Consider the following 20160-nt stretch of genomic DNA (forward strand, 5'->3'; position numbering starts at 1 on the left):
CTCTACTCTACTCTGCTCTACTCGAACTATGAAGTAGAAGAAATGATCGAGGATGTAGCATACCATCCTCCACTGACCCGAAGTCAGACTCAGAGTGTGTCATACCACTCTCACCGATCCCAGATCAATGGAGGTCATCCTAGCATAGGGAGTATGGTAGATACAATGATGTGTCCATCGTTTGTACTACTAATGGTCCCTAACCCCATTTCCTACTCATTAATCAGATGAGAGGTACTTCCCATGTGTCCCAGACTGCATGGGTAGGATGCCTCGACAAGAGAACTAATCATCCTATCCACAAGAGAACGAATCATCTTGTCCAACAGTTTCCACAAGAGAACTAATCATCCTGGCCCACGGGAGAACTAATCATCTTGTTCCACAATCGCCATGGAGAACTAATCATCCTGGCCCACAAGAGAACTAATCATCCTGTTCCACAGTCACCACAGAGAACTAATCATCCTGGCCCACAGGAGAACTAATCATCCTATCCTACAGTCGCCACGGGGTGTCACAGGGGAAGGTTGAACCTTTCACCCTGTACATAGTGCACCACCAGGAGATGGTGAGTCGCCCTGTGATCGCATGCTCCTCGAAGAAGTACCCCACGCCCCCCAGGAGCTCCTAGAGCTCAATACATCATACTCGACCCTCACAAGAGGGTCTCTAAACAACACCAAGTCATTCTCGAAAAGTCAAGAATTTGACCTTTCCCATGGGCTTTGTCAAAATGTCGGCGACCTGTTCATTTGTACCGATATTTTGGAGCCTTATTGCTCCCCGCTGCACCATATCCCGAATATAGCGGTACCTGATATCGATATGCTTGGAGCAATCATGAAATATGGGATTCTCCGATAAATGAACACACTCTGGTTGTCACACAGGATCATGGTGGTATCCAATGCAAATCCAAACAGCTCACTGAAGAGCTTTCGCAACTAGACCGCCTCACAAGAGGCCATACTAGCAGCAATGTACTCTGCCTCGGTGGTGCTCAAAGCCACCGACTTCTACTTCCTGCTCATCTAGGATATAGAGGCAAATCCCAAAGAGAAGCAACACCCAGAAGTGCTCTTTCATTCCACCACATTGCTTGTCCAATCAGCATCGGTATATCCATGTAGTCTCACATCTCTGGCAATGTATCTCAACCCATGAGTGATTGTGCCACGCAGATATCTCAATAGATTCTTGGCACTAGTCCAATGTGAGTGGTGAGGCTCAACCATATGTTGACTCAACGTGTTGACTGCAAAACACATATCCGGACAAGAGTTCACCAAGAACATCAATGCTTCGATGAGTTGACGATACTCGGTAATATTTCGTAAAACGATTTCGGCAACACTACCGCTTAACTTCTTGAAGTCAAGCTTCATCGGGGTACTCACAGGCTTGCAGTCCACCATACCGAATCTCTCCAATATCTTCACCACATATTTTCCTTGAGATAGGAAAATCTCCCCTAGCTTTTACCAGACTTCTAGTCCTAGGAAATAGTGCATTAGTCCTAGGTCCTTCATCTAAATTCAGAAGCCAACTCCCTCTTACATTTGTGAATGAGAGGGTCTGCACCTATTAAAAAGAGGTCATCAACATACAGCACCAGTATTAGAGGATTGTTATCTTCAACCTTAAAGTAAAGGTTAGGGTCGGCTTCACTCCTAGTGAATCCCAGCTTCATCAAGTAGCTATCGATCCTCTCATACCACGCTCAAGGTGCTTGCTTCAGCTCGTAGAGGGCCTTCTTCAACCTACACACATGAGATTCTCAATCATGAATCTCAAATCCTTCGGGTTTCTCCACATAGACCTCTTCTTTGATCGAACCATGCAAGAACGCGGTCTTGACATCCATCTGATGTAGGTTCCATCCTTGCGAAGCAGCAAGGGCTATGATTGAGCAGATGGTGGTATATCGGGCAGCAGGTGCAAATATCTCGTCATAGTCTATACCTTCCTTCTGAGAGAAGCCACAAGCGACAAAACGAGCCTTCTACTTTTCCGCACTTCCATCAGCTGCATGCTTTATCTTGTAAATCCATTTCGAAGTGACCACTGCTTTGTCCTAGGGTCTGCGGACCACATCCCAAACATCGTTTTTCGTGATGTACTCATATTCTTCTATTCTTCTGTCATAGCATCCTTCCATACTTGATGCTTGACAGCTTTTGCAAATGACGAAGGCTCATTTTGGATGATTGTGCTCATGATGGTCAAGTATCCCTGATACCTGGTTGGCTTCTTACTTTCCCGGAAGGTTCCCTTGGGTGCAACATGCCCTTCAGCATCATCAAGTGTCCCCCTAAGTCATGAAGGCCTCGTCCTAGAAGAGGAAGGCTCTTGTGAAGGGGGATCAATAGGATCCATAGGTTCTTCCACATCGGGCATCGTCTCATCTTCCTTTCCCTTTGGTTCCCTGGAATCAGCTTCTTTAGATCCCCTTTGAGTAGGAAGATTGTCAACTTTGCTAAGAGCCATATCTTCATCAAAGGTGACATCATGGCTAATCTCGATTTCGCTTTGACCAGCCACATAGATTCTATAGCCCTTAGTGTTTTCGCTATAGCCCATGAAGATTCCTTTCTTTCCAGATGCACCCAATTTATTCTTCTCCTTCAGCACATGAAAATATAACGGACTTCCAAAAATTCTAAAATGAGATACGTTAGATTTCTTACCAGTGAACATCTCTTTGGAAGTCTTGGAACCCAATTCTTGATGAGGGCATCGGTTTTGCACATATATGGCGGTATTCGCAGCTTCGGCCCATAGAAACTTCAAAAGTCTTTGATCATGGAGCATAGCAAGGACAGCTTCCAAAATCGTACATTTCTTCCTTTCCGCCACACCATTCTGCTCAAGAGTATATGGTGTTGTAGTCTCCCTCTTAATGCCAACCTCTATGCAAAAGTCATGGAACTCATTGGATTCATACTCAGTCCCATTATCAGTCCTTAAGATCTTGATCATCTTTTTGGTTTGATTCTAGATCAAGGCTTTGAAGTGGCGAAGTGACGAAACCAAGCGAACACTTCATCCTTCTTTTTCAAGAAGTATATCCAGGTCTTGCGAGAATAATCATCTGTAAAAGTGAGGTAATATAAATATCCTCCCAAAGAGTTCACAAGCATCATTCCAGATATGTCTGAGTGAACCAACTGCAATATATCAAAGGTCTTGCTTTGGATTGAAGGGAATGGTCCCTTTTTGAGCTTCCCTTCGGCACATCCAGGACATACACCTTCTTGCTCTACTTGGAACTCGAGCATCCCTGTCACTATTTATCTTGCATTGGGTAGAGCTTTATAATGAAGGTGAGCAAACATCCGATGCCATAGTTCGAAGTGAAGTGATGTGTCACAAGACATGACACCCAACAGAATTCCTCCGACCTGATATAATGAATCGACTCGAAACCCAAGAGTGAAAGCTTCCTTAAAATTCTTTTTCCATACACGTAGTACCTTGCCATCAATGAAGGTTACTTTGTAGCCTTTGTCCTCCATTGCCGAAACAAACACCGGGTTCTTTTTGAGATCAGGTACATATAGGACTTCTTTCAAATGATTTGTATTACACTAATTCAATTGAAGAATGACATTTCCTACGCCTTTCACAGGATATTTTGCGTTGTCCCCAAGAACAATTTCCAAGTTGATCTCCTTTTCTATCAGATTGGAGAGAGCTTCTTTGTAGCCAGTGAAGTGCCTTGAGGCACCACTATCAATAAGCCAATTTCCCAGCGAGTCCGAGGGAGCAGTAGTAGAGAGGACCATTGGTAGACAATATTCATCTTGCTTATTGTTGACAACATTAGATTCATACCTGGAGTTTCCTACATTCTTGAAGGGTTGTCCTCTTCCATGATTTCCAGCATTTCTTTTACAGCTGCCATTGGACCTGCCATTCCTTTGATTGCCTTGAGAGTGATTTTGGTCATTGTCATGGTGTGAGTCCCTTTTATCAGGACACTCCCTCACATAGTGGCCCATTTTGTTGCAATTGTAACATCGACCTTTTCTTCCACCCTTTGGTCCAACCTTTCCTTTGGATTTAGCCCCAGAATTGTTTCTTCTCTTAGCATGACAAGAAAAGGCAGAGGGATGGCCTTTAAGTGCAGGCATTTCTTGCTCTTCCATCCTTGTCTCTTCTTGAATACATCTAGCCATCAATTCCTCAAATCTTGGGATGACATTATTGTTGAGAAGAGTAGTCTTGAATATATACCATTTAGGTGGCAATCCTCCAAGAGTTGTGATAGTCATTTCCCTGTCAGAAATTACTTCCCCAATAAATAGGAGGTCATTCTTGATCTCAGTGATCCTTAAAAAATATGCTTGCATACTCTCATCTTTGCCCTTCTTGATTTCCTTCAGTTTATTTCTAAGGAACAGAACTTGATTTACATCATTAACTTTAAATAAACTCACCAGTCTATCGTAGATATCCTTGGAGGTTGTCAGCTCGGAAACATAGGCCACCAGGCGCTTGTCGATAGAGTCTCGGATGATCTTCCTTGCTTTCACTTCTCCCTTGGACCACTTGCTTTTGGCAGCAGCAGATGCATTTAATGGAGGCGCAACAATATTGCCTCTCACATGGTCCAACACTTCCTGATCTTCTAAAGTTAGATCGAGAGACATCTTCCGTCCGTGATAGTTAGACTTCTCACAGAGCTTGTCTTTAGCGGGGAAGAGTGTTGAGGACCCCATGAAGTTTTTAGCAATGTTGCATTAATCATCATCGGGATAATATCGACGAGAGGAAAAAATCGTAACTATCGGGAAATAATCGGAAATAATCAAGAAAAAATCGTTTGGTACAAAAATATTCATTTTTTTTCATTTTTTTTCAATTTTTTTAATATCTAAACCATCTACAACATAAAATAAATACATTGACACATAAATATGATAAAAGAACTAATATTTAAGATGTTTAATATCATTTCTAGTGCTAAAATCACATATAACATTGAATCATGTCCTGAATAGTAAGTCCTGACTCCTGAGTCCCAACTCAACCTCAAAATATCAACAAAAAATATAATAATGTATCTCATCATGTCATAATGTCATATACAATAAAATGAAGAAAATAACTAAAGTCTAATCCTATTGATTTCCTCTGCCCCTCTTGCGAGAAAATGCCACAGCTTTCGCTTTCCCTCTAGATGTAGATGCTGGTGCTGGTGGAGTTGGCAGTGGAGTCTGCTATGCTCTAGAAGCTGAAGAACTAAAAGTAGGAGCTATAGGAGGTAGACCACGTCCTCTACTAGTGGCAGGGGTAGCCCGGGCAAGTGGTGTCACCTGGAAACATTACAATCTCCCAATCTTGAAATCCTAAAAAACTGATAAATCTGTTGGATTTTGAATGAAATCTAAAATTCTACTTTCTCCATATGAAATCAAATGAGGGCGAAACCACTCTCAAACATCCTAAGTCATTTCATGGTAATGTTAAAAATTTAAGTAAAAGGATGAAAATGAAGATTAAGGAGAATTTCACTTTTACTTTAAGAATTTAACATTACCATGAATAGCATATCAGTACTAGGGGCCTAGACTTGACCATTAAGTTGCCCCACTCAAAAATTATTTGTTTCTTTCAAAAAAAAATTGCATTTCAAACATTTAGCATCCCTTATAAAACCTCACTGCCCTGACTACCCGCGATAATTTCCGATTTTATTGCGATCTTTTGGAAAAAATCACGATCATTTGAAAAAATCGCGGTAATTTCAAAAAAATCGGGCAAAAAAAAATACCAGCGATAATTTCGAATAAAACTCGCGATATTTTCGTTCTGCTGAAAAACTCGTGTTAAAACGATAATATCGCGATTATCACAACACTGGTTTTCAGGATAGCCTTTCCAACCTTCTCTTCAGTGATTTCTCTTGCTCTTGCTCTTGTTTGGGCTTTGTCTTCACCTCACCTCTGATACCATGTTAAATTATGGTATGTTCTATGCTTAGAGCAGTTTACTTCTTTTCTTTGTATTAGCCACAGATTAGAAATCACATATACATTAAATAAACTGCAGATAGAACATTAAATGATCAACATAAAACAAGCCAAGACAAAAGACACAAGATGTGGTGGCTAGCCAGGGATAAACCCCAATGCGGGGAAACCCTTTGATCAAATCTTCTTTTATCTTCAATAGTTCATCAGAGAGAAATAGTACAAAATTAGAATTCTGTAATTTTATATCAGCAGCAACAAACTCTAGATCAGCAAAGTCAAACTTGGTCAAACGAGTTGAAATTGACCTCCAATATGCTTGGTCAATTTCCAGTCAACTAGCCTTCAAACATCCTAAAGAAACAGCCCTTGAACAGTCCCAAAAACACATTCAAACTGTTGTTCACTGAAGTCAACCTGCTGCCCAAAATTAGGGCAGTCAATGTTGGTCAAACTTGTGGACAGATTGCCTCGATTTTTGTGCCAAAATCCATGGCCTACCTAAGAGAGGCAGCCACACCAAAACCACACCCTTGATGAGTCAACGCTTGGTCAACGCAGGTCAAAGAGACCTTCAGCAGCTTCTGCGTCCTCCTTTCAGCGTCCTCCTTGCCCTAATGTGTCCTCCTTCCCACGTGTGAGTTGCTCCTTGTATAACCCAAAGCTATGGAGAAAGAGAGAAGAATGAGTGAGATGAGATGATGAGAAAATGAATCAACCTTTCTTGTATTTATATGATTCACTTGGCATGTGTGCCACACATTTAACTGTTGGCCGACCTTGACAATTTTTCAAGTAAATACAAATAAATTCATATTTCCATAAATACTTGTCAGAATCGGATGATCTTTAGATCAATCCTACACCTCTCAACAAGAAGGATCTAGGAAAAATATCAACTGCCATAAATGAGGTGACCCACATGGAGTTTGGCCCTAGTTGCCAATTTCAACAACTTGTACATAAGATCACTGGGTGATCAGCATACTCTGGCAGGAGTTTGTCGGAGGAGGTGGCATTGGCAGACCATCAGACGGTGCCTTGTATGGAGTTGGGGGCTCTTCAATTTTGTGTGGGGCACAAAGTACGCAGAAGAGCGAAGCAGTGGTGGCATCACTGCTGACACGTAGGGAGTCACTTCTTCGATCCCTCAAGTTGGATTTGGACGGAAGATCCATTCATCAGCGTGGATAATGATGCGATGGTGGAGGTGATGATACTAATCGAGTGTGGCCTGACATGTAGAGACATAGCTCTAGGCCATCACATCCAGGGATGTGTAGGAGCATCTAGCGTTGAGCAGTGGTCTAACGGTGGGCATGGAGATGCATGGTGGTGTGTTGTAGTGTGTTGGACTGCATTGTGGAGTGTGAGTGCCTGACATCGCATTGAGTACATGCGGGGAGTGACAGGTGCAGTGACACGGGCAGGAAGCAGGACAGTACAGGATGGCATAGTTGTAGCTGAGGGTATCCAGCAGTGTACAAGGTAGGTCGCAGTGTATAGTGGCATGTCCAGGAGTACTGGGATGATTAGTGGTATGCAGAGGCGTATGGTGATGCACAGCGAGGTCTTGGATTGTTGCCTCTAGGGACACCCATGGATGGAGATACCAGGAATACCTTTGGGTGTAGTTCACCCAAGATCGATGGGGACACCGACAAGCAATACTTGATGGTATCTGTGAGGACTCACACGCCTGACCCTCTTGTACATCACATACAGGAATGGGCGACCTGGTTGTTGTCCTTTGACACTCTGGGCACAATGAAAATAGCATAAAGAAGGATGGAAAATCAAGATGTCTCTGGATTATCTTCTAGATTAGAAGAAGAATTTGCATGCTTGGCAAGTTCAGCATCAGTAGATGTTTGGTACATTGATAGTGGGGCTTCAACCCACATGACTGGAGTACGACAATATTTCTCAAGCTATCAAGAAGAGAAAATGGACTTCCAAATTACTGTGGGAAACAGAACGAAGTGTACTCCGATAGGGAGAGCCACCATAGCGTTTCAGACAGAAGCAGGAACCAGCATCTGAGCCACTAATGTTTTGCATGTGCCCGGATTAGGAATGAATTTGATTTCAGTGTCCCAATTACATGACAACGGATACGATGTATACTTCATTGGAAAGAAAGTATATGTCAAACATCCTAGTTGGAAGAAGAAGAGACAAATTGGAGCTCGAAGCAACAGATTGTATAGGTTGCAGCTCAAGTCTCCAATGGCACTAATAGGCAGCAATCTTAATGGTGAAAAGGAACTGAATGAGCTATGGCACAGGCGAATGGGACACTTACACCATGGAGCACTGAGGATGCTCAAAGAGACCGTTGCAGGAGTTCCAGTTCTTAGTACTGAGCATGATGATATATGCAGAGAATGCGTACTAAGGAAGTACGCTAAAGCAGCTTTTTCCAGGAGTAAAAACAGAGCAGAGGGTGTATTGGGATTGATATACTCAGATATCTGTGGTCCAATGTCCACAAGAGCTCTTAGTGGTGGCAAATGCTTCATCACCTTTATTGATGATCACTCTAGAAAAACCTGGATCTATTTCCTAAAGGCCAAGGATGAAGTCTTTGATCGGTTCAGAGAGTTTAAGGCTCTTGTTGAGAACATGACAGGGAAAAAGATTAAGGTATTGTGTTCAGATAATGGTGGAGAATATACGAATAAAGACTTCACAAATTTCTGTGCAAAAGAGGGCATCAAAAGAGAATGGACAGCTCCATATAATCCAGAGCCTAATGGAGTAGCAAGGCATAAGAATAGAACTATTGTTGGGGCGGTAAAGGCTATGTTGTATGATAAAGATTTGTCTAAATTCTTATGGGCAAAAGCCTGCAACACAACAGTGTATATCCAGAATAGAACTCCTTATAGAGCTTTGGGGAAGAAAATGCCCGAAGGTGTCTTCACAAGGAAGAAGTTGGAAGTCATCATCTCAGAATATTCAGAAGTGTGGCATATTGTCATATTCCAGACGAGAAGCGCAGTAAATTGGATCAGACTGCAGAAAAGCGGTACCTCGTAGGATATAGCGAGACCTCGAAGGCATATAGAATCTACATTCCTAGCAGCAGGGAGATTGTAGTAAGATGGGATGCGAAGTTCATGGACGATAGAGCTTTCAGGAAATCACGAGAGATGCTGGCAAAAGATCAGATAGTAGATATTTCGTTAGTCCAGCAGCAGCAGGGGCAGTAAGGAGGACAAGCAGGAGGACAGACACCTAGAACTAGCACAGTCACTAGTACTAGTATTTCCTCATAAGAAGGAAATCCAAGTACTTCTCAATAGGTGGAACGGCAAGAACAGGAGGGGGATTTGATCGAGCCTCCCACCACCAGTGGCAGAACCAGTAGAGAAGTACGACAGACATTGAGGGATGTAGAGGAGTTTGTCGGAGCTCCCAGAACCGAGAAGAAGCAGCGTAAATAGTCTAACCGGTACCAAGCCTTGGTAGCACAGGTTGAAGAACCCTCTAGCTTTCAAAAATTCGTACAACACCAAGTATGGGTCGATACCATGGTAGAAGAGTATAGTTCTATCATGACAAATGATGTTTGGGAAGTGATACCAAGGCCAGAGGATAGATCAGTTGTAGGATCAAGATGGATCTACAAGATCAAGCATGTGGCAGATGGCAGTATAGAGAAGTACAAGGCTAGGTTCGTAGCAAAGGAGTATGCACAAAAAGAAGGAATAGACTATCAAGAGACCTTCGCCCAAGTAGCTAGATATACCTCTATCAGATCTGTTATATCCCTAATAGCTCAAATGGGATGGGAGATTCACCAGATGGATGTCAAGACAGCATTCTTGAACAGAGTGATAGAAGAAGAGGTGTATATAGAACAGCTTGGAGGCTTCGAAACTCATGAGAAGAGAACTCATGTATGTAGGTTAAAGAAAGCCCTATATGGGCTCAAGCATGCATCCAGAGCAGGGAATGGTCGGATTGATAGTTACTTGCAGTAGTTGGGATTCGTCAAGAGTGGTGGAGATCCCAATCTCTACTATCTAATGGTGGAGAATGAGCCACTTATTCGGGTATTATATGTGGATGACTTGTTTCTAACAGGGTCATCTAGGGCCTAGGCTCATAAAGGACTGCAAGAAGAATCTTAAAGCAGAATTTGACATGAAAGATATGGGGTTGATGCATTATTTTCTAGGTTGGAAGTGTGGCAGAAGGATGGGAAAATCTTCCTTGGACAACGAAGACATGCTACAGAGACTTTGAAGAGATTTGGAATGCAGGATTGTCGGCCCATGGCTATGCCCATGATCACCAACTGGAAGAAAATAGATGCATCAGTTGACAAGGAGATAGACCCCACCTTGTACAGAAACTCAATGGGTCGCTCATGTATCTGGTCAACACTAGGCCGGACATTTGCTTTGCTGACAACACCCTTAGTCAGTTCATGGTGAAACCAAAAAGGGTCCATTGGGCAATAGCTAGGCACATTCTTAGATATGTGCATGGAACAGTCGGATATGGGTTGAAATACACCCGAGAAGATAACGTCAGACTGAATGGATTCACAGATGAAGATTGGGTAGGTAATTCGGTACACCGGAAAACTACCTTCGGGTATTGCTTCAGTGTTGGATCAGGAATGATCACTTTGTGCAACAGGAAGAAAAAAGTCGATAGCTCTAAGCTCAGCAAAAGCAGATAATATGGCGGCTAGCACAACTACGTGCAAAGCTATATGGCTTAGAAAACTGCTTGTGAGTTTGTTGAGGAAAAGGATGGAGGCGACCAGTAATTTTTGGGATAATCAAAGTTGTAATAAACTATATGAGAATCTAGTATTTCATGATCGGTTGAAACACATTGATATCAGATGTCACTTTATCAGAGATTGTGTTCAGCGTGGGGCAGTACAGTTGCAGTATGTCTCCACAAGAAAATAGGTAGCAGACGTACTCACAAAAGCTCTAGGAAGAGTTAAGTTCATCCAATTCAAGTAGTAGATGGGTATGGTAGATAATTCGTTTTAGTAGCAGAAACAAATGGTTTCTCAGTTGAGTACGGATGCAGTGTTCGCAGTGGCAGGGTCAGTTGCAATACGGATGCAGCGTTTGCGCAGTAGTTGGTGGGCAGTGATGTCAGACATCAACACCGCAGAGGGAGATGTTACAAAACAGGATGATGCTTCAGCAAGGTGCATTGCTAGAGCACATTCCTCGCTAAGAGGGAGTGTTGATTTCTGGTAGCATCGAATGTGCTCTAAGTCTCAAAATTTGCAGCGAGGCTTGGACACGTGTATTCCACAATACCCAGAAATCATTTTGGGAAATTCTGCCCAGAGATAGTTTTATTAAAATAATTAATTATTTTAAATGGGATCCTAAGTCTAAACTTAGGAAATTAAAATAATTAAAGAGTATTAATCTAACTGTGGGTGAAGCTTCTAGAAGAAGACGAAGATCGAGTCCAAAGGATCTGAGCCATTGATTAAAATCTAATATGGGTCATTGGTTCTCAATTGGAGGATTATAAGGAGGACTTTGATGGGCATTTGGAAAACACAACAGGCAGATACTCAGTTACTAGAGTAAAATTGATTTTCTCACTGGTAAAAGTTCGCCAAGAGGAAATTGATTCAGAGGGAGAGTTGCAAGTTATGAGGACAGAGAGGGTAGCAGCATCAGTCGGGAGTGCAAGAGCAGAAGATGCAGAGCAGAGAAGGGACAACGCAGAGGTTGTGAAGCATAGGCTGACGTTGGGACTGCGCAGTCCTCACGCAGAAGGTAGCACAGTGAGACGCAGAGGGGGCAGCATGTCCTCTCATAGATCAGAATCTCGTCGGGACGTGTGAGAGAATTGTTAGTAAATTTTTCATAGAGATTCCTCTTCTATTATGTTGGTTGTATATTGTACATGAAATTTCTGCTGAAGATTAATAAAGAAACCCTCATTTGTTGCACCAGTTTTCCCGCATTGGGTTTTTCCGACGACAATTGTCCAAAAATAACTGTGTTATTGTGATTATACTTGTGCTAGTATTTTTCTTTGCATTTACTTTCCACGGTATTTTAATTATGAAGACTGCAATAGAATTTATTTCAATATTTGTCGTAGAAACATTGTGAATAACTTATTTCTTAATCAATAAGTAGAAGAAATAATATCAATCACTACAGTTGGATTTCTATCTAGAAATTTTCACACTCTCCACATGACATCTATCCTTTAAAAGTAAGCATCTTCAACAAGCAACAAAATGGGTCTAAGAGTGGTCCTCAATCCAAGAGATACCATCAATATATATGGGAGCATTTCCAAGTGACAGCTCCTCAACCAAAACATCATCATCAAGAAGGCATGTGTCATCATCCTTGGGCATGCATGGATGACACGGTAGCCCTAGGGCACAACATTGGCCTCAAACAAGAGTATGCCAACCTTCCCAAATCATCTCAAGTGATATCCATCCTCATCTGGGCTCTAGAACGTGACAATGCCCATCAAGTAGGTATAAGGTTAGCCTAAGGGCATCCTGGGTCCTTCAAGAACATCATCAATCAAGCTAACATCCTAGCTTCTTGGCTCACGGATTCAGCATTCCAAGGTGAAGAAGGGGGGCATACATTCATGTGGGCCTCGTCAAGGCCAAACGTTGATCTCTAGAAGGGAAACACTAGCTTTGCAAAGTCTCAAGTGCTCTCGTATCAGTGTTGCACATCCTCCTCAATGTGTTGGAACGGTGACAAGCCATCCCTCAAGGGATGCCCATTAAATCTATGTGAAACCACCCAAAATACACTCTCAAGATCAAGTGAGATCAACATCATTATAGACAAAAACCATTAAAGAATCATAGTGGACCACATCCAATCCTAGGGGCACAAACTACTTCACACAGACCTTGCCTTCAAATGTCTTTCTAGTTGATGATTTATAAACAAGTTACAAAACTTATGTCACCAATGATTATGCAATTAACCCTATTAAGTGCTTCAAGACCCTAAAGGGGAGGGGGGGTGTACATTTCACAAGTACACCAATCAATCCACAAATGCATATGACAAATATAGTCATGGAATACAAAAGACTTCAAGGAATATGGCCATAGTCATGGTACTAATTGAAAGAAGTCCAACATCTCGAGTATTATGATGAGAAGAGGGAGCAATCATGGAGGGATGAGATACTCCTTTCCTCACCTTGCTTTTTCCACCCTTTGGTAAACCTTTTACTTAAATGGCTTGTCCTTCTTCCTTGCATAGCATATGTGACTTAGTTTTCTTTATGCTTTTCCAACACCTCTTCAAGATGTAGTAGTATATCACTCATTGAAGTTGGGAGATGTTAGTACTTGTAGCATTGGATGTGTTCTAGCCTTGAAATTTTGTGGAGAGGCTAGAATACATGAGATCTTCAAAACCCAGAAATCGTTTCTCGAAATTACCCCTAGAAAATACTTAATTAATTTATTAACTAGTTTTTAAATATTTCCTAAGTCTGAACTTAAGGAATATGGCTAATTAATCAGAATTAATTCAATCAAGGTGAGAATGATCTAGAAACTCACACGAATCGACTTCAAGATGATCCTAGCCATCGATTAAGACTTAATCTTGGTCAGTGGAGTCCCAACAAAGGATTATAAGAAGTCGATGGGCCCTTGGCTATGTTATTGGATCCATCAGCCTTGGGGGATGGATTCGCGGATCCCCAGATCTGATCCGAATCCGGATCTAGATTCGTTTGGATCCGCCTAGGGACCCATATGAAAATGTTTTCTTCACCATAATGTGCACCCCGAAATTCAGATTCCTGCGATTTCGGATTTTTACAATACAAAAATACCTACATTCACTGAATTAATTTTCTGTTAATATTCGTTGAATTAATTCCCAACTTTGGGTCCCTTTGGTCACGGGAGAAGTTCATATTCGCTGAATTAATACTCTATTAATATTTGCTGAATTAGCACACCATTAATATTCGATGAATAAATACCTAGCTTCGGGTCCATTTGCTCACGGAAGAGGTTATTTCCCAAATAATACTTAGCTTAATACCTGGCTGGTAAAATGCATTCAGTGGGTTGCTTGTAGCCACCATGGCGGGCACCCTCGCTGGGTAATCTCGTCACCAATGGAACATATCAGTAATGTTAGAAATACTATGGTATCGGAAACCAAGGGCTGAGCATTCATTGGAGCGTGGGGACATTTGGGGACACTTATGCAAAATTTATTAATGTTCTAGAGATTATTCACGTTCAGATGTCGGAGCTCAACTAATAACTTATTAATATTAATAACTATATAATTTATAACATATAATAATAATAATAATACAGATAATACTATAAAAATTTAAATTTATAATATCGTAAGCTCATATATTAATGAACTCAACTTATAACTTATTAATATTAATAACTATGTAATTTATAACATATAATAATAATAATAACACAGATATATTATACAAATTTATTTTTATAATATTGTAAGCTCATATATATTAATTAAATTTTAAAATTTGGTATTTTAAAGTTAAGTTTTATATTTATATTTTAATTTCTAAATTAAGATTATATATATATGATTCAAACTTAGACTTCAAAAAAATTATAATTTAAAATTAAGTTCTATATTTATATTATAATTTATATATTGCACTATAAATAGAAATATTAAAATTTATGTATATCTATTAAATTAAATATATTAGTTTATTATACCATATATTGAAAATATATATTTATTATTAAATATTTCATAAAATATAGTTATATATTTAAAATTTTGTATATTTACAAATTATAATTGCTAATGTTTCTCTTCTTTGAAAGTAAGGAAACATATTAATGGCTCAAGACCTAAAAGTATCTTGCGAGGGTGGAAGTCACCCCTATTACATACCACATACAACTTATTTTTAGATGGCCAATTTTGTCTACACATAATGATGTAGTTGCATGTTGAGATCTTCAAATTGTATCAACAGACGTTAGACCAGTAACCATGAATATTGTATCCTTTTCCATACTATGGAAAATATTTATTACTATATACATGTTGTTTCCCCACCATATCTGGATCTTGGCTTTCAAAAAATCTGACGGATTTGTATCCGTATCCGTATCCGCATCCGGATCCGGATCCGAATCTTGGTAACTTAGGCCCTTGGAGAACACACTAGAGAAGTTCAATTTCTGAGCAGATCAAACACCAGAGTAGCGGTCGTCAGTTGCCAGAAAGAGCTCGAGATCAAAGCAGTGTGAGAGGGGAAGGAACATTGATCCGGAGGAAAGATTTCTAGAGTGATCTTGGTCGTTGGAGTCCCAACAGAGGATTATAAGAAGTTGATGGGCACTTGGAGAACACACTTGAGAGGTTCGATTTCCAGAGTAGCAGCAGTCAGTGGCCGGAGAGAGAGCTAGAGATCGAAGCAGTGTGAGAGGGGTAGGGACAGTGATCCGGAGGAAAGATTTCTAGATCCGAAGAGGCAGCAACAAGAGGGTCAAGTTATCCTAGAGAGGCAACGCAGAGGCTCTACGCAGTAGCTTCAACCAGGCAGATCGATTTGCTGGTGAGAAAAATCGTTCTTAGTTCCAGAGGTTGGGCAAAAGATCCAGAAGGTCGAAGAGATGATTTCTTCAACAGCTAGACGAAGAACAACTTCATCATAGGCAGTTTTGAGCCACACGTGTGGCAGATAGCACAGAGGCAGCGCAGAAGAGGCTCATGCTAGCATTTGGACGGCCAATATTTGTAAGGCAATTCGTTTCAGAGATTGCCTATGGGAGAATGGAAATTCCCTTCAATATGCCCAGTTTTTCTTGTTGTGGATTGCCAGTTACAGGCATCCGAATTGTACTCAGACTTTTCACTACTACATAATATTAAAACCCTCATCTACTGCATCAATTTTCCTAAGTTGGGTTTTTTTAGGACTTTTGTCAAAAAATAACTGTGTTATTTTTATGTGTGTGTGCTAGCATTTCTTCCAGCATTTATTCTTCAGCAATTTTATTTGTGTAGATTGCAGTATGATTTATTCAATGTTTGTTGTAGCAAACAGTAAATAAATTGTCAAATTAAAATTAACATTTAGGAGAATAATTTCGAGTTGCTGCAGTAACATTCCAGTTTGGAATTTTCACAGGACAGTCATAAGTTCGTTATTTAGATAGAGCATGAAATGCTTACGAACTGGGTCTTGGCTAATGAGAAGGGTAAAGCTCATGCTAAGATTCATCCCACGTGTCCCAATCATCTTTTGCATTTTTTAATTTATTTCATTTGTGGCTTCATATGCTTTTATCTTTCTTTCATCCACATGAACGTCTTAGGGAAAATTCAAATCCCTAACTCAGAGATGATGATATGGGATGCAAACACCTATCACCAATGACAATCAACGCAAAGAAAGGAAGAGGATATAAGGGAGAAGTGTAACATGGTAAGTATGGATTACCTTGGGCACACTATATCAGTCAGTGCCTTCTATTAGTGCCCCTCCTAAACAATGGAAGAAAAGGGTCTCAAGGGAGGTCACACTAGAATAGGGGAAAACCATAATCTCCCAGACGAATTATGGGAATAAGGATAAATCAAGAGTGGTTAATCATTCAGCTTGGCATGTGATCCATATTAGTATGCTCCAAACATTACATGAAAGTACATGATTATAGAAATGGTTGGTGTACCTTTTTGATAAATGACCCACTTTCCTTTGAGAATTATTCCAGATGGGATAGAGCATTGATTGGAGCGTAGTTGGAGAGCTCTAAAATAAAGATATATGTGGATAATCATAGGTATACTAGTTGGCTGGCTGACCAATTCGGAGAAATATTTTCTCCTAGCGGTTGCCCACTTTTCGTTGGTAACAGTCCAGTTTTTTTGCGCAACAAATATTCAAAATGATAATTATAAATTATGAAAGAGATAGGAATTGAGACAACAATCCAAAAGAGACTAATTTGGAGGATGGAGCCATGAATTTAGAGCTCTTGGAAGCTAAACATTTGTGTGATCATGATGGTGATCATATTCATGAAGTCAACATGCCAGCCCATCCCACTAGTAGGTTTCCAAATAAAACATTTTTTCCTTTATCTTCACAACATCCAACATTATGTGGAGGCCATGCAGTTGTTGGTTGTGTTTCATGAATACTTCCACTTAATCCTCTTGTTTATAGATCATAGTTAAAGAAATTAGATGTTTCTTATAGAAAGAAAAAAGCTTAGTAGATACAATCTCTTTTTCTTTATACTTTGTCTTCATTACAGCTTATTTTGTAAACATTGTTGAGAGTTTTAGTTTGAAATTTAAAGTTTGAATTTTGAACCTACCTTTGAACTATTGACTCAATATTTTGTTGAAGAATGTGTAACTAAGTTCGGTCTTCATTAGTATGAAATGTATTGTTGTATAAATAAAATGAAAAAGAAATTATTTTATTATTATCAAGCTTGGGTTTCTTGCCTAAGGAATTTATTTTATAGGTCAAGCACTCATTAAAGTGCTTCTAGGGTTGGTCCTAGGCAATGTTGTTAAAAGCGTGATCGGGATTAAATCGGCGCCGGGAATAAAGCGGAAAAAATCGGCAAAAGCGGGAAAAAAGCGGAAAAAAGCGGGAAAAAGCGTTTGGCACAAAAATATTCATTTTTTTTCATTTTTTTTCAATTTTTTTAATATCTAAACCATCTACAACATAAAATAAATACATTGACACATAAATATGATAAAAAAACTAATATATAAGATGTTTAATATCATTTCTAGCGCTAAAATCACACATAACATTGAATCATGTCCTGAATAGTAAGTCCTGAGTCCCAACTCAGCCTCAAAATATCAACAAAAAATATGATAATGTATCTCATCATGTCATAATGTCATATACAATAAAATGAAAGTCTAATCCTATTGATTTCCTCTGCCCCTCTTGCGAGAAAATGGCACAACTTTCTCTTTCCCTCTAGATGTAGAAGCTGGTGCATGTGCTGGTGGAAATGGCAGTGGAGTCTGACGTGCTCTAGAAGCTGAAGAACTAGTAGTAGCAGCTACAGGAGGCTGAGGTAGACGGAGACCACGTCCTCTACTGGTGGTAGTGGTAGCCCGGGTAGGCGGTGTCACCTCCTCCTCCTGCTCCTCCTCCTCCACCTGCTCCTCCTCCTCCTCCTGCTCCTGCTCCTGCTCCTCCTCCTCCCCCTCCTCCTCCCCCTCATCCTGCACTAACCAATCATCAGTGGGATCCATGAGAGGCCTCTCGGTCTCAACCCTCCATTCAGCAGTGGTGTCAATCCCATCCAATGAGATGGCTTCCGTATCAGGTGTCCTCTCTAGTTGTCTCACCCACAATCGAAGATTGTAGTAGACATAGACCATGTCATTAAGTCTATGGGACTCCAACCTGTACAAAGTTCATGAAATAATAATTAATAATTAATATTATAAAAAAAATATTGTTTAAAACTTTAATGAATTCAAAAATTTATTTGGAAATTTGCAATATTTTAAATGTTTAAGTGTTAACCTATTGCGCTTCTTGTTGTGTATTTTTTCAAATACACTCCAATTGCGCTCACATCCTGAGGAGCTGCATGTTTGGCTGAGGATGCGTACGGCAAGCTTTTGCAAAAGGGGTACTCTGCCACCATACATCTTCCACCATGCGTCTACAACAAAATTACAAATAAAATTTTAAATAAACATAAGAAAAAAATGGAATTTGAAGAGACAATGAAATTTGAAACAAAGTTACAAAGTACAAACTAAAAAATACCTGGCATTTTAATCGTCCTATCAGTGACAGCCATCTCAAAGCCAAATGTGCCACCTGACATCTTATATGTCTCAATTTGTCTAGAGATCTCTATACGTTGTTCTGGAGATCTCACCATCTTCTGGACACAGGTTAATAATCCTTCCACGACCTCAGCATCAAAATCAAACCCACATGCATAAGAAAATGCAGGGTTCAGGAAAAGCCCAGCAGCATGAATGGGACGATGGAGTGTGTTGTTCCATCGCTCATCAATCACTTCCCATAGAAGGAGTTGTCTCTGAAACCCATCATCTCCCTTATCATCATAGTAGGACCGAATGGCTTCTTTGGCCCTGTCCATGGCTTCATACAAATAGCCCATTGCGGGCTTCTCACCATCAACCAACCGAAGAACCTTTACCAAAGGTTCAGTAACAGCGCACACCTCCTGCACTCCCGCCCAGAAGTCTTCCTGGTATGAAACTAGTCTGCACACGGCCTCTCCTTCTGGTTTGCGGCTCATTGACGAAGCACGCCACTCCTCTGAAAGAAACATTCTCTTCAAATCCCACATAGAATTCAAGAGGGATTGAAGAGATATGAAACTCGTCGCAAACTGTGTAATGGCGGGGCGCACCAACTCTTTGTTGTTGGTGCATTTTCTCATCAAGCTAAGCACAGATGTGTGATTGTAAATAAATTTTGTGATGCTTTTTGATGAGTCAACAATATCTTTGACAAAGGGAATTTTCCCTATGTCCTCTAACATCAAATCAATACAATGGGCAGCACAAGGTGTCCAAAATAAAGTAGGATGCCTGTCCATAAGCATTCTACCAGCAGCAACATAATTTGCAGCATTGTCCGTTATGACTTGGACAACATTTTATGCACCCACCTCCAAAATAAACACATCCAGCAAATCACATAAAGTTCTTGCATCTTTGATTTGATGAGTTGCATCAATAGATTTGATAAACATAGTCCCCTTGGGACAACTAACCAAGAAGTTTATAAGGGTTCTCCCCTTTTGGTCAGTCCAACCATCTGACATAACAGTGCATCCTGTTTGTGCCCATGATGCCCTAAAATCCTCCAATCTTTGGGTGCAGTCACGCTTTTCCTCTTGAAGAATCCGGCCTCTGAAATCATGAAGAGAAGGGATTTTGTACCCCGGGCCAACACTGGAAATAGCATCAACAGTAGGTTGGAAAAATGGATTATTCCTTACAATGCTGAAAGGAATATCACTCCAGAGGAGAAATTTTGCCGTCAACCTATCAGCTTGTTCTTTTTCAGTTCTTTTTAGCATTGAACCGATAGTTGGTTGTGAACCAGGTGTGGTTCGAGGAACAAAAAATGATGATGCAGCTACCGGATTGACTGACGCTGCAGTAGAACCAGTGCCACTTGGCCCACT

General features: G+C 40.5%; 2 protein-coding genes across 3 annotated transcripts in view; both read right to left on the reverse strand.

Moving 5' to 3' along the window:
- LOC149217708 (uncharacterized) overlaps positions 1–20160 on the reverse strand; it is a 369289-nt gene that overhangs the window by 132240 nt on the left and 216889 nt on the right. The gene's annotated exons all lie outside the window — the stretch shown is intronic.
- Positions 8537–19863, reverse strand: LOC149217710 (uncharacterized). The gene is made up of 4 exons (XM_089393135.1): positions 18759–19863; positions 18510–18651; positions 18137–18386; positions 8537–8827 (listed from the first exon to the last, which is right to left on the reverse strand). The coding sequence occupies exons 1-4, from the start codon at positions 19570–19572 to the stop codon at positions 8537–8539; spliced, it is 1497 nt and encodes a 498-aa protein (XP_089249261.1). The 5' UTR covers positions 19573–19863.

Source organism: Pinus tabuliformis, chromosome 1_1, assembly GCF_031772625.1.
Source record: "Pinus tabuliformis cultivar Carrire ecotype Pingquan chromosome 1_1, CPIR1, whole genome shotgun sequence".
Classification (NCBI taxonomy): Eukaryota; Viridiplantae; Streptophyta; class Pinopsida; order Pinales; family Pinaceae; genus Pinus; species Pinus tabuliformis.